The sequence below is a fragment of the Micromesistius poutassou genome, assembly GCF_964030765.1.
Source record: "Micromesistius poutassou genome assembly, chromosome: 12".
In the NCBI taxonomy this organism is placed as follows: Eukaryota; Metazoa; Chordata; class Actinopteri; order Gadiformes; family Gadidae; genus Micromesistius; species Micromesistius poutassou.
This window is the reverse complement of record NC_140282.1, coordinates 13,282,460-13,295,618: the sequence shown is the minus strand read 5'-3', so window position 1 is coordinate 13,295,618 and position 13,159 is coordinate 13,282,460. Positions and strand designations below refer to the sequence as shown.

The following is a 13,159-nucleotide window of genomic DNA, read 5'->3' as shown; positions in this document are numbered from 1 at the left end:
ACCAAAACGCGAGAGAACCAAATCGATTCTTTGTGCCAACAAGCCCCACGCGGACCACCGGTGGAGCCGCGTCCCCGCCTTTCCAGGGGTCGGCCCCCGGCACCGCCGCGTCACGGGGGGGGGGGGGGGGGGGGGGTCTGTGCGTACCGTGAGCTCCTGCTTGATGCACTCGATGGTAGCCTCCAGGGCTCTGGTGCCCCGCGTGGCCTCGTCCTCCACCGCCTTCACCGTCTTCAGCAGGGACGTCACGTTGGTCACCATCACCTGTCGCCAAGACAACCAGGACATGATCACGTGACGACGACGACAACGATGGCGGTGGTGGTGTAAGTGGGTGTGATCCGCGCCACTTTAAGGGTTTAGAACAGATCGATTGCTCAATGCTAAACTGTAGCGATTACGGACTTCATTTTGAAACTCACCTTGAAGACCTTGTTCTTCAAGGTGAGTTTATACTTTGAGTTTGATTGGGGGAGGGGGTGGTAGGGGACGTTTAATTGTCTTACCTGTATTGTTTTTGCCCTACATAATATTAATATATATTATTGTTTGTATGTTAAAAAAAGCAAGATGAAACCATTGTAGGAATTATTGTTTACTATGTGATAAAACAGCCAGTATAGTAATAAGCAATAAAGCTAACCCTAACCCCAAAATAGGGTCAAAGGCCGAAACATTTTGGGAACCATTGAACCATTTTGTCGTTCCTACCAAGCCTGTAGTTGGGGCTAGACCATTAGGCAGAGCCGCAGGGTCTTGCTATTTGGCTAAAGACTGTGAGTGTGTCAAATGGGTCATTATCATAGGCACTGTGGAGCTCCAACGAGCTAGACAAACCCATTGAGCTACTTATGAAAAGTGTATTCTAAGAATCATTGCTACTTGCATCACAATCATACTTGCCAACATTGGGTTGTGAAAAATAGGGAGATTTTTTTCATCTGTGTATCGGCCCAAGGAACAAGGTTCCTTCACCAGGTGTGTGTATAAATTGTTGTAATTTCTTGCCTTTTATTTTAAACCTGATGAAGGAACTTCTTCTGAAAATGTTTCTTTCTTTGATATTCAATAAATGATTCTGTTTACCATTGAGAACAATGAAAAAATGAGCAGTTCTAATTGTTGAATTGAGTACCAGAAGGCTAAATAATAAGGCTGTTACACTGCAATAAATAATAATAAAATAATAAATAAAAATATATACATCCTTCCCTCCTCAAAATCCCAAAAGTACTAACTGACAACTTTATGACGGTGACGTGACTGAGTCACGTCACCGGCTTGCGCACAGGCAGGCCAGGGTTGCCAGATACTGCGAATCCTGCACAATCTTACTTGTTTCCGTCACTGTAAAATCGGGAGATTAACGGGAGAAATGACTGACCGGAAGCATCGCAGGAGACAAGGTTAAAAATCGGGAGTCTCCGGCGTGAATCGGGAGAGTTGGCGAGTATGATCACAATAGATACGCAAAGTTCTACCCTGCAGTAAAGGCATGATAATTGATGATACATATTACCATATGATTATTAAATGCTAAAATCCTCTTTAAAAAAAATTCAGATCCAGTTTCAGTTTGTTTCAAAAATAAATAAAGCCATACATCTATACTCAACCAACCGAAAAGAGACGTACAGAAACACGCGACTGTCAAAGGGGGTAAAGGCAGACGCAAGGGGTGTGTGAGCGGACCGCGCGGTTACCTTGGCAGCCCCCTTCAGCTGGTACATGGACGGGTCGTCTGCAGCTTTGCCAGCTGCACACTTGGTGGCACTGATGAGCTCCCCTAGCGCCTTGGCCACGTCCTTCACCGCGTTTATAAGGACTACCTAGAGGGAGCCCAGGAAACAGTGGGGGGGGTTTAGGAGGACCCATGGACACAAGAGGCGGCAGGGATGAAAATGACCCATGAAGGTGGTGTTACAGTGTTTTCATTGACTGGTTGGTGGCAGACAGTGTCTCTAAAGGCTAATCTATAATTGTGTTTTGGGTAGTCGTTGTGTATTTACGTGGCCCTTGAAGGTAATTACAGTGTGCAAGGGGCCACATTGATCAAGGCCCTCTGAAGAACTTCTTTGCCATATATGTTGAATATATCTTGAAAAATAGCCTGTATCTCATTTCATTTGGTCAGAATGAACGTTTGGATGGTCTACCTGTCGGTCTACCCACTTACCCATGCACTCATTGCGCATGACCGGCTAGCCAGACTTTTTGCCGAAGCTAGCGAGCTAGTCATGTGTTTTGGGGGAGTAGCTTTGGAGGGAGGCTTGAAGGGAGGGGTGGGAGAGGTACTCCAAATGGCCTACCTTATCTTTAAACAAGCGAAGGATAAGAAAGGTAGTAATTGCAGGATCCTTTACGGGACTGCAAGTCTGATCAAAAGTGACTTCCAGCTGAAGCAGAGAGCGATCAATACATGCAATGTATATTGGACCAACTGCCAAACCGGTCTTAAAATACTTCAAATTCCCAGAATGGGAATAGTAGGGAACGGTAGAGAAGAGAATGGGAGAATAGACACTACATATTGAGTGTCTAGTGTTATATTCAGGGAGTTAAAAGGGAGTGCACGCGGAAGGAGCGGAGAGGAAGCGAGGACGGACTACCTGGGTCTCGGGGTCGTCGGAGCCGATGCTGGCGGCGCCCAGCTTGACCACGTCGGTGAGCAGGGTGATGGTCTTGGCCGAGGACTGGGCCGCCTGGGCCAGCCGGTCCTGGCCCGACGCCGCCCCGGACACCAGCATCTTGGTGTCCTCCACCAGGGCCTTGGCTGTCTTCAGGATGCTCTCCCTGGGGAGACGAGGGGGGGGGGGGGGGGGGGTGGGGGAACGGAGGGAGAGGGAAGGGGACCAGAGCAAAACAGAAAGAAATGGATAGACCCAGGAAGAGACATGAAAAGAGAAAGAGGAAAAAGCAAGAAAAAAGGAGAGAGGAGAGAGCAGAGGAAGAGAGAAGTAGAATGAAGGAGAGGGAAAAAAGAAAAAAAAGAGAGGGAAAAAGATAGCAAGAGTGAAAGCGGAGGTCATTATAACAATGTCCCCCATTAGTGCATGTCAGCAGAACGAAGCACTCAACTTGACGTCTAAACCCCGAGACCATGCTAAACCCGCTGCCAGAGGACCTTTAATACCACATTACATACACATCATTATTATTTATTAAACTGTAGACCCGGGAGTTTATGGATTATCTTGTAGCCCAGGATCCTGTGTGAATATGTGAAGGCTGGACGCCTTAATGTGTGGTTTAACGAACGACATCCCATTAGGCAGGGAAAAACACGACCACCAATCTCCAACAGGAAACACACCATGTCCCGATCGGGTCTCTCACGAAACCACGCTTTGGCTCATCCTTTTCCACGTACGAACTCGCTGCCGAGTCTATCCAGGTGTCCTCGTGTTGGACATTTGGAAGTTTTATGAGCCCTATGACTTCCTCCGTTTCCTCCGACCTGGGAGAGTTTATTCTCCAAGAGCTTCCTCCCGTTTCCGCCCCACTAATATGTCATCCTGTCCGCTCCGCCAGGGGTGACTCTCGTCTGGCTGTTGCTGGTCAAAGTTAACCTGGTCAGGTCAAGGCAGGGTAATCAACACACACACACACACACACACACACCTGTGGTCAGCGAAGGACTCGTTGTCCTCAGCGTTGAGGGTGCCGGCGGAGGCGAACATGATGGTGGTGTCCAGGTCAGCGATGATGCCGGACACCGCGCTGCCAGCCGTGATGCAGGCCTGCGTGCCCTTGTTACCGGCCTGGAGCGCCGAGAGGACCAGAGACACCTGGAGAGAGAGAGAGAGAGAGAGAGAGAGAGAGAGAGAGAGAGAGAGAGAGAGAGAGAGAGAGAGAGAGACAGAGAGAGACAGAGAGAGAGAGAGAGAGAGAGAAGAGGAGGAGAGGAGAGGAGAGGAGAGAGGAGAGGGACACAGACATACACACACACACACAGTCAGTACACAAGAACAGCGTTCCTCAAGCCATGGTACCTGTGGATCAGGTGGAACTGGGCCGCACTCCAAAAAATAACCACTTCATAAGGTTATAGAGGTCGGATGAATATGTTTCCCATCAGACCTGGAATTTGCAGTCAACAAATCCCATTGCTCACAATCACTGTTCGAAAACTGCCTTTTGATTTTGACATTCACGTCAATGTCATGCCTGTTCATGTAGGTCTTAGAGGACCCTGGAGGCTGACTAACCCTCTTGTACTCAAACAGAACCCAACCCCATTCAAAAGGAATAGAAGAGAGGTTGGATGGGTTATCAATCCTCTGATTAGTTCATGATTCTCACAGCGGCAGACTAGAAATAATTATGGTGATGCATGACGAGACTTGTCTAGCTGAAGGTTGAAGAATAATCAATGCACATCTCTCTTTGCTCTGAAGCACATCTCAACTTTTGGGAGATAAATCAACCTCTGATGGAGCAACAGGGCAGTGTCTCTGTCACTTCATCAAGTGGTACAATTTTTTTCAAACTGTGCAACATGAATAAAGATGGCAAGTTGTTTTCCGATCCTACATATATCCCACAGTACCTTCTCGGTGACGGCCCGCGCACACTCGATGAGCTCCCGCTTGGTGAAGCTGTCCGAGGGCATGCCCTGCAGCGCGCCGGCCTTCTGGACCAGGAAGATGCAGCCGTGCCCCAGGTCCTGCACCCGGGTCTTGATCTGAAACCCGATCTGGGGGGGGGGGGGGGGGGAGGAGGGGGGGGAGTAGGGCATGGTGTGATGCTCACCATGGATCAGCAGAGTGGAGGACTAGGAATATCAAGTGTGTTCCTGCTTATTTTCCGGTTCTTATTTGCCCGATTTTAGTCTCTCAAACACAAAATGCAATGCATTTACAATAATATACAAAATGGAATGAAACCATAGCTTCCATTATTATTGATCACATGTATCCCTGCACCGTTGTATACATCCGCTTGTTCATTTGATTGCATAATATATTTCATGTTTCTGTTTTATACTTCTATCGCTTTTATATTTTACATTTAGTTTTCATTCCACTTTTTGTTTGGTCCTTATAAATATGTATTAGATGTCCAAGGTTATTAAAAGAATGGAGCGGATACCAGTGGTGACAACAACAAAAACACAAAGCCACAACAACAAAGCCTACCTCCTCGGGCTCAGCCGTGTGGGCGGCCAGTCGCCCTTGGACGGCGAGCTGGCTGTAGTCCACCGTCACCTGGGAGGCCAGCCCCCCCAGCTCCTCTGGACAGGTCACCGACTTGGTCATCTGACACACATCAGATGTTAAACGCATGTGAGTGACTTGGCTGGGACGGCTTGGCTATCTTAAAAAACACACAGACATCGTATGTCTGTGTGTGCGTCATATCTAATAACCCAACATCATGTTTCATTTAAAATGTTAAACAGATGTCAAGATGTCACACACAAACATTAATTCATTGCGTATACACGTATGGTCCACGTCATTTCCATCTCGTTCTTCATCTTCCGTCAAACCATCCGGAACAGCACAGGAAACACGTACAAGCTCAGATCACGGATGACTTTCAGGTTCAAGTGCTCGCAAACTCGTATACAAGGCCACTGTTTGATCCGTGAGTATTTAACTCGTCTGAAACGTGACTGGTCCTCACCATTTCCTGTGCGGTGACGGCGATGGCCTTGGAGTGCCTCACCATGTTGGTCTGGTAGTCCACGAAGCAGCCCTCCACCCCTGGGGGGGTGCCTTCGTCCAGCTGGGAAGTGCACGCACACTTAGAAACTGTACTTTTTAACTATATTCATCATTGTCGACAATTCAATAATGGGCTTTAAAAAAGAGAGGGTGCACAGCAGAAAGAAATCGACATATTCTTACCCTGAAAGAATAGATAATATATAAAGTGGAAATATCTAAAAATGGCTGCAGATAGGTTTGTTTTCCTATAACTTTTAATGAATACTACCTCTGACCTCAGTCATGTTCTTGACAGTGTGATGTAATAATAAGGATGAACTCTGACCTTGACAGTGTCATGTAATCATAAGGATGAACTCTAAACTTGACGTTGTGCTGTATCATAAAAATGACCTTTGACCTTGACAGCGTCATGATAAGGATGACCTCTGACCTTGACAGTGTCATGTCACGATAAGGATGACCCCTGACCTTGCTCATGGCCTCAGCGATGGAGTCAACCATGCCGCCCACCATCCCCCCCTCGCTGGCCGCCTCGTTCAGGGTGATCATGATGTCCTCCACCGCCTCCCGCATCAGCTGAGCAGCCTCCGCTATGGCCTCATGGGTGTGGGATGCCTGGGGGGGGGCGGTCCCATGATGTGGTGTCATTAAAAACAAAGGGGATCATACAACAGGTTTGACAGCAACTCTGAATGATCTATTTGGATCATTCAGGAGGATCAATTAAAACGTTTTTTTTTTTTTAATGTGTAAAAATCCAACAGATATGTAAGTGTTCCTATAAATAAAGGGTGTTGTGTAAATTTAGTCCAAGTACAAACCCAAGGTTGTTGCGACATAGGTCCCCTATTATTGATAACGCAACATGACAACTCAAATCAAAGATGACTTGACTAAGTCGTTAAATAAAAAAAACATACATTTACACAAGTAAAACGTAATTGAATAGGTGGTTTGGTTAAATTCCTTCTTACAGCAATACACTATGTGGTGCAACAATCTCAAAGCAGAGACTTTTGCATTTCGAAAAAAAAAAACCTTGCAAGCTTGAGCTATAAAATATAAAAAACCTAAAAAAAAAACGATCCAATTCTTGTTGCCGTGGTTACCTTGGGGTTGCCACCCCCCTCCTTGGCAGCATAGAGCATCTGTAGGGTGGACTCTGCCAGCGTCTTGGTCTGGTCCAGGAAGGTCATCTGCTGCTGGTGGTCCTTCAGCCTGGAAGCCACGCCCACCGACGCCACAATCAGAGGCTCAAAGTAGCCGGCCAACTGGGCCACCTGGAGGAGCAATGAGCAGGAGCAGGAGGAGGAGCAGAAGGACAAGGAGAAGGAGGGGGAGCAGGAGGAGGGGCAGAAGGAGAAGGAGTAGGAGGAGGAGGAGGAGGAGGAGGAGGAGGAAGGAGCAGGAGGAGGGGGACAAGGAGAAGGAGCAGGAGGAGGGGAAGCAGGACAATGAGTAGGAGGAGGAGGAGGAAGGAGCAGGAGGAGGGGCAGAAGGACAAGGAGTAGGAGGAAGAGGCAGAGTCAACAGGGAATATTATAAATTCTACCATGCTATAAGTACAGTCGATCTGAGGCAGTGCAGAGCTGTATACCTTGTGGCCGAGCTGGGCTGCTTCGCCCCTGGCTGCCGTGGAAACGGGATCGATAAGGTGACCAATCTCCTGTACGCTGGACGTCAGCTGGTCTTGCAGCGCCTGCGGAAGAAAGATGAAAAACTATTATTTTGTATAATGAACAACGCACAAATGTTGTTGCATCAAGTTTTCACGAGGGACCCACAGACATCAAGGATATGTGGGAAATGTGTGTGGGTTTCCAACAGAAACAGAATGAGGTTTCTAGCGCTGCCTCCTCTACCTTCACAGTAAGCCACCTCCCTGGACACAGGAAGGGGCTGGCGAATCAAAAGTGCGAGTTCCAGTCGACAGGCCGACAATGTTTTTACTACCCTTGGATAGGATAATAATCCATCTCACGTTGGGGCGAAAAACAAATGCGGATAAAGACAGAGCGAGAGGTGCAGCGCGAGACAGAGACAGGGAGAGAGACAGGGCGATGCAGACAGAACGAGACGGGAAGAAAGAGATACAGGGAGAAGGGAAGAAAAAGAAAGGGATGGAAAGAATTTTGGATACAAAGGAAACAGACAAGAGATTCCTGCAGGCTTCTCGTACCTCCAGTGAGATATCGTCCCTGCAGGGCAGGTTCTGGCTGACTGCGGCCAGGGACGCCTGCTCAATATCCCGGATACACTGGTTGATGTTATCAATGGACGAGTCGCACTCGCGCTGGCCTGGGGCCTTGTCCCTGGAGAGAAAGAGCGAGACGGCAACAGAGTGGGAGAGAGAGGGGAAGAGAGACAGAGACAAGAGAGAGAGAGTGTAGGTAGAGGTAGAGCGACGAAAGGAAGAGATGAGCAAAACATCAGCGTGAGTTACTACTACTACTAGAAAATAACAACATTTAGGGCAAGACTAGAATGAACTTTAGTAAAAAGTGAAAATGAAAAGGGAGACATGAGCAGATTTTTGACTTTCCTTCGACAGCACTGCTATCATTTCTACTGTAGAGTTTCTCTCGTTAAAACTTCACATCTGCTGACTCGGGAGTACGGGAGCCAGCCAGAGATCAAACTGTGCTGTTAAATTAGGATTGAAGCCCGCCAGCCTTACTGGGACACTGTGACGGCAGTGTGTGTGTGTGTGTGTGTGTGTGTGTGTGTGTGTGTGTGTGTGTGTGTGTGTGTGTGTGTGTGTGTGTGTGTGTGTGTGTGTGTGTGGGGGGGGGGCGGGGGGTTAGTTAGAAATTTTATCTCTGCGCAGAGTGACATGCCGTTAGGGCACACACAAAAAAAATAAAGTAATTTGAAAAATGTCGAGATGTGGGCGAACGGTTTGGAGTAGAGAAGCCATTCCCAGATGTGGCAGGCTGTGGCACCGTGTGATTAGAATGACTTTGAAAACCACGTCACATTTTTTTCGTCCTCACATTGGCAGTCTGGGGGAGGATTCGGACTCGAGTCACCCGAAGATGAACCGCCCATCCGTCGCTGCACAATTAATGATGTGCTAATGTGCTACCGCTAAGGGCGCCTGCATGTGTGTGGGCTCCGGGACAGTGAGGTGTCCCCCGGCGACAGTGGATAAACTGCAGTTACAGTCGCCCTGATTAAGAGAAGATGTGGGGCCCCCTCACTTCCTGTCACTTAGTGCCTCATTGTCCACTCAAATATTGCAAATGTGCAAATATTCAATGACGGAGCAAAAAATTGCTTTTGAAGCAAAAGCTAGCTTAATGTTCCCTTAGTGTGGGTGCAGGGGATACTCTACTGGTTAGAATGTGTTTGACTCCTAGCAGGTGGGTTCAACATCCACAATCTTGATGTGGATGTTCATGATGTTAAACCTGTTCTTTAATCTAGACTTTAATCTAGACTAAGGTCATATTAGGGAGACGTATTAAGGGTCAGGGTAGAAGCTGACCAACCTGATGGCGGTGATGAGGGCCTTGATGGAGTCAGACACGGTTCGGGAGTGACCAGCCAGCACAGACCAGGTGGGCGGGTCCTTAGGGTTGATGACCAATGAACGTGCAGTCTTCAACAGGTAGGTGGAGCTGTCTAGCATGGAGCGTGCCGATTGGATGATGGGTTCCTGGGCCGCACAGCCCTATAATGAAAAAGATAGCCATTTCAATTTGTTGTAATATGATTTCAACACTGCACTGCATAAAACTGCACAAGGCGTAATAATAAAACCAATCATCTGCAGGGTTATTTGAAATATAGCAGAGCTTCATTTCCTTCCACATTACTTTGGAGCGAAAATACATGTATAGGTTCTACTGTCATAACTTGACACTGTGCTGTAATGCAAAGTTTAGTTGCACTATATATATCATATATCATATATTTTTAATAAAGCAACCTAGTTACAAAGTTCAAACATCTAAATGGAATTAACAATGTAAAAATGCAGGAGAAGTGCATGCCTGCGTGCATGTTTCATCATTTCATAGTAACTTGGAAAAGTGTTATTGACATTATTTTTTCACATATAGTTAAGGTCACAGAATGATATGGCTCATACTATTGGACTCTTTGGAATCTCAGCTTTCATATGACACATTGTTTGTGTAGATAGCATGACGTTGTTAAGTACATTAGAATTTCGCTTCTAGCGTAATATTGTACAATGTACGTATAAAATAGTAACAAGATTTGAATGGTAGCGCACGATTCCAAGCAAATATGAACATTTGAAAAGTGGAATGGAGTCTCTAGACCTGCCAAAGTTTGTAGCGAATAATAAAGAAAAAAAGAAAGAATAATTATAAAGCCTAAGAATAACAATAGTGAAGGATGCTTGCGGCACTCACCTAATATAGCTACAAATACATAGTGAGTGAAGGTGCCGGCTGCAGAGATCACGGTTACCTCCCAGCAGGAACCCTCGATCTTGTGCACTCATGTGAACCAACAAACACACCCTGTAAACAACATCGCTGCCTGCACGTGCGTGGGCGGGCGGGGGAGTGCTCCTACCTGGCGGCTGATCTGGGCTGGCACGGTGGCGAACTCTGGGTTGGAGGCAAAGGCCGTGAGGTTCTCCACCGCCTCGATGAGCGGCGCCGTGGCAACGCCACACTTGTTCCGGTTCTCCTCCGAAAAGTCTCCATCAAGGGCCTTGAGGGGTGAGAGAGGGGGAGAGGGACACAGAGAGACAGAGAGAGAGAGAGAGGACGTTAGAACTCAGCGGACGTGAATGGACTTTAATAAGAGTAAACTCTAAGGTAGAAGTGGGGCGGGGGGAGCAGTGTCGGGACTGACCTTGATGGTTTTGACCAGGTTAGCCGTGCTGTTGGCGACCTCCTTGGCCGACTGGACAAAGTGTCTCTTGGCGGCGGGGTTGGCGGTCTTGGAGGAGGCCAGGCGACACGCGTTGCACAGCGCGGAGGTGTGCTTGGCCACGATGGTGGCCGCGGACAGGACCTGCAACGCAGACCATAGAGAGTCAAACGGAGAGAGAGAGAGAGAGAGAGAGAGAGAGAGAGAGAGAGAGAGAGAGAGAGAGAGAGAGAGAGAGAGAGAGAGAGAGAGAGAGAGAGAGAGAGAGAGAGAGAGAGAGAGCGAGAGACATAAAGAAACAGCAAGAGGGATTGAAATATAGAGATACTGAGTGATGGATAGAAAAATATACAAAGATAGAGCGGGATAGATAAAAACTAATGAGATGGAAAGAGCTATGACAGAGATATACAGACAGAGTGAGAGCACATGACGTATACGGAGAACGTGACGCATACGGAGAACGTGACGCATACGGAGAACGCGACGTATACGGAGAACATGACGCATACGGAGAACGTGACGTATACGGAGAACATGACGCATACGGAGAACGTGACGCATACGGAGAACGCGACGTATACGGAGAACATGACGCATACGGAGAACGTGACGTATACGGAGAACGTGACGCATACGGAGAACGTGACGTATACGGAGAACGTGACGTATACAGAGAACGTGACGCATACGGAGAACGTGACGCATACGGAGAACGTGACGCATACGGAGAACGTGACGTATACGGAGAACGTGACGTATACAGAGAACGTGACGTATACGGAGAACGTGACGTATACGGAGAACGTGACGTACACGGGGAACGTGACGTATACGGAGAACGTGACGTATACGGGGAACGTGACGTATACGGAGAACGTGACGTACACGGAGAACGTGACGTACACGGAGAACGTGACGTACACGTGGCGGTGTGCTTGGTGGCGGGGTGCGGGGGTCACCTGGGAGGGGTTGCTGTCGGGGTCCACCAGGTTCTGACAGGCCATGTGGATGGCCTGGTTGGCCTTGGCAAACTGTATGGGGTCCACGAGACCCTGGTGACCCGCCTGGCTGTTGGGGTCCGATACACCCACGAGGTAGGCCGCCTGACACACACACACACACACACACACACACACACACACACACACACACACACACACACACACACACACACACACACACACACACACACACACACACACACACACACACACACACTAAATCACAATTTATTTTTTCATAATAATGATTATATAATGATAATAAGTAAGATAACATTAAATAAATACATTTAAAAAAAGGAACATAATAATTGTTATAAATAATAATAATAGCTATGATAATGTCTTCCACCGCTAAAGGTGCTATTCAAAAGATTAAAAAAAAGACAAGGCCATCCATGAGATGACGGGCCATACAGTGACACGTTAAGCCCCCATCTCACCCCTTACAGCAGAGGACAGCACTGAGCTCCACTGCTTGGGTCGGACATGCACCGCCGTACCTGTCCTGCAGCCTCCGTCAGACCACACAGCGCCTTGGAGGCCGACCCCACGCAGTCTCCGAAGGCCCCCACCTCGCCCAGCTTACAGTTCTGGGAAATGCCCGCCATGGACTCCCCGAGCACCTGCCAGTTCAGCACGGAGAGGTCAGGGGGTCAAGAGGGGGGAGAGAGGGGCCGTGGAATCGCGGCGCTGAGCTATATTTCTCTCCATGCGGGACAACCGGTGACTTCAGCACATTCCCTCGCATGCACGCTCCCCAGAGGGTCAAACAGGCACCATCCCACAGCCACACACACACACACACACACACACACACACACACACACACACACACACACACACACACACACACACACACACACACACACACACACACACACACACAGGACCCTACCTTAGAGTTTTCCATGACACTTTCGATGCAGTGGAAGTAGGAGAGGTCACTGACCGGCTCGTTGGGGCTGTCCAGCAACCCCCTCACGGCCTGCGGTCGGTGAGAGACACACCGACATTACCTCAAAGATCATTACCAATGCTTTAAATGAGTTCAAAAGTGAAGTATTCTTTCATCGTTATCCATTTTTCATTATTATCATTTCTGTACTGTACTGCTGTGACTTAAGAAATCAAATAAATAAAAGCAAGGCAAGCCAATTAATTTTTCTTTATACCACGTTCGTCCTTTTCCTTTGAAAAGGACACACTAACCCTAAAATACGAAAACACAAGTATGAGAAAGTCAAATATAAAAATAATTCTGCCGAAATAATACATTTGAATAAAATTGGTCACGTTTTGCGCCCTTATTTTATAACAGTGTTAAGGCAGACCTCAAGATGTTGTGGAGTAAGTATGTTGTCTATCGCTCTGTTCTATTCTGCAAACATTCACTCGTAGTTCACCCTCCCCGGCATGCGTTGCTCTTAAAAGATTAAACAGTGAGAGACAAGGTCATGAAGAGATTGCCAGGGCTTTCACGATGAGAGGCCAGCAGAGGTCCGTTGCTAGGCAGCCACGCTCGTTGCTCAACAAGGACGTGTGTGCGCGTGTGTGTGTGCGTGTGCGTGTGTTTACCTCAAGCTCCCTCAGGGCGTTGTCACACTCCTTCTGGCCCGGGGCCTGCTG

The 13,159-nt window shown here is 48.0% G+C and overlaps 1 protein-coding gene across 1 annotated transcript in view; it reads right to left on the bottom strand.

The window, feature by feature from the left end:
* The window catches only part of tln2a (talin 2a), a 104,591-nt gene that overhangs the window by 8,961 nt on the left and 82,471 nt on the right, over window positions 1-13,159 (bottom strand). Inside the window, exons 34-50 of the mRNA XM_084476311.1 lie at window positions 12,429-12,518; window positions 12,034-12,156; window positions 11,489-11,632; window positions 10,509-10,670; window positions 10,224-10,364; window positions 9,167-9,348; window positions 7,855-7,987; window positions 7,273-7,374; window positions 6,785-6,955; window positions 6,144-6,290; window positions 5,629-5,730; window positions 5,139-5,258; window positions 4,550-4,696; window positions 3,622-3,788; window positions 2,610-2,793; window positions 1,704-1,829; window positions 148-264 (exon numbers count right to left, since the gene is read on the bottom strand). Of these exons, the coding sequence (XP_084332437.1) occupies window positions 148-264; window positions 1,704-1,829; window positions 2,610-2,793; window positions 3,622-3,788; window positions 4,550-4,696; window positions 5,139-5,258; window positions 5,629-5,730; window positions 6,144-6,290; window positions 6,785-6,955; window positions 7,273-7,374; window positions 7,855-7,987; window positions 9,167-9,348; window positions 10,224-10,364; window positions 10,509-10,670; window positions 11,489-11,632; window positions 12,034-12,156; window positions 12,429-12,518 (2,358 nt within the window). The remainder of the gene's footprint in view (window positions 1-147; window positions 265-1,703; window positions 1,830-2,609; window positions 2,794-3,621; window positions 3,789-4,549; window positions 4,697-5,138; window positions 5,259-5,628; window positions 5,731-6,143; window positions 6,291-6,784; window positions 6,956-7,272; window positions 7,375-7,854; window positions 7,988-9,166; window positions 9,349-10,223; window positions 10,365-10,508; window positions 10,671-11,488; window positions 11,633-12,033; window positions 12,157-12,428; window positions 12,519-13,159) is intronic.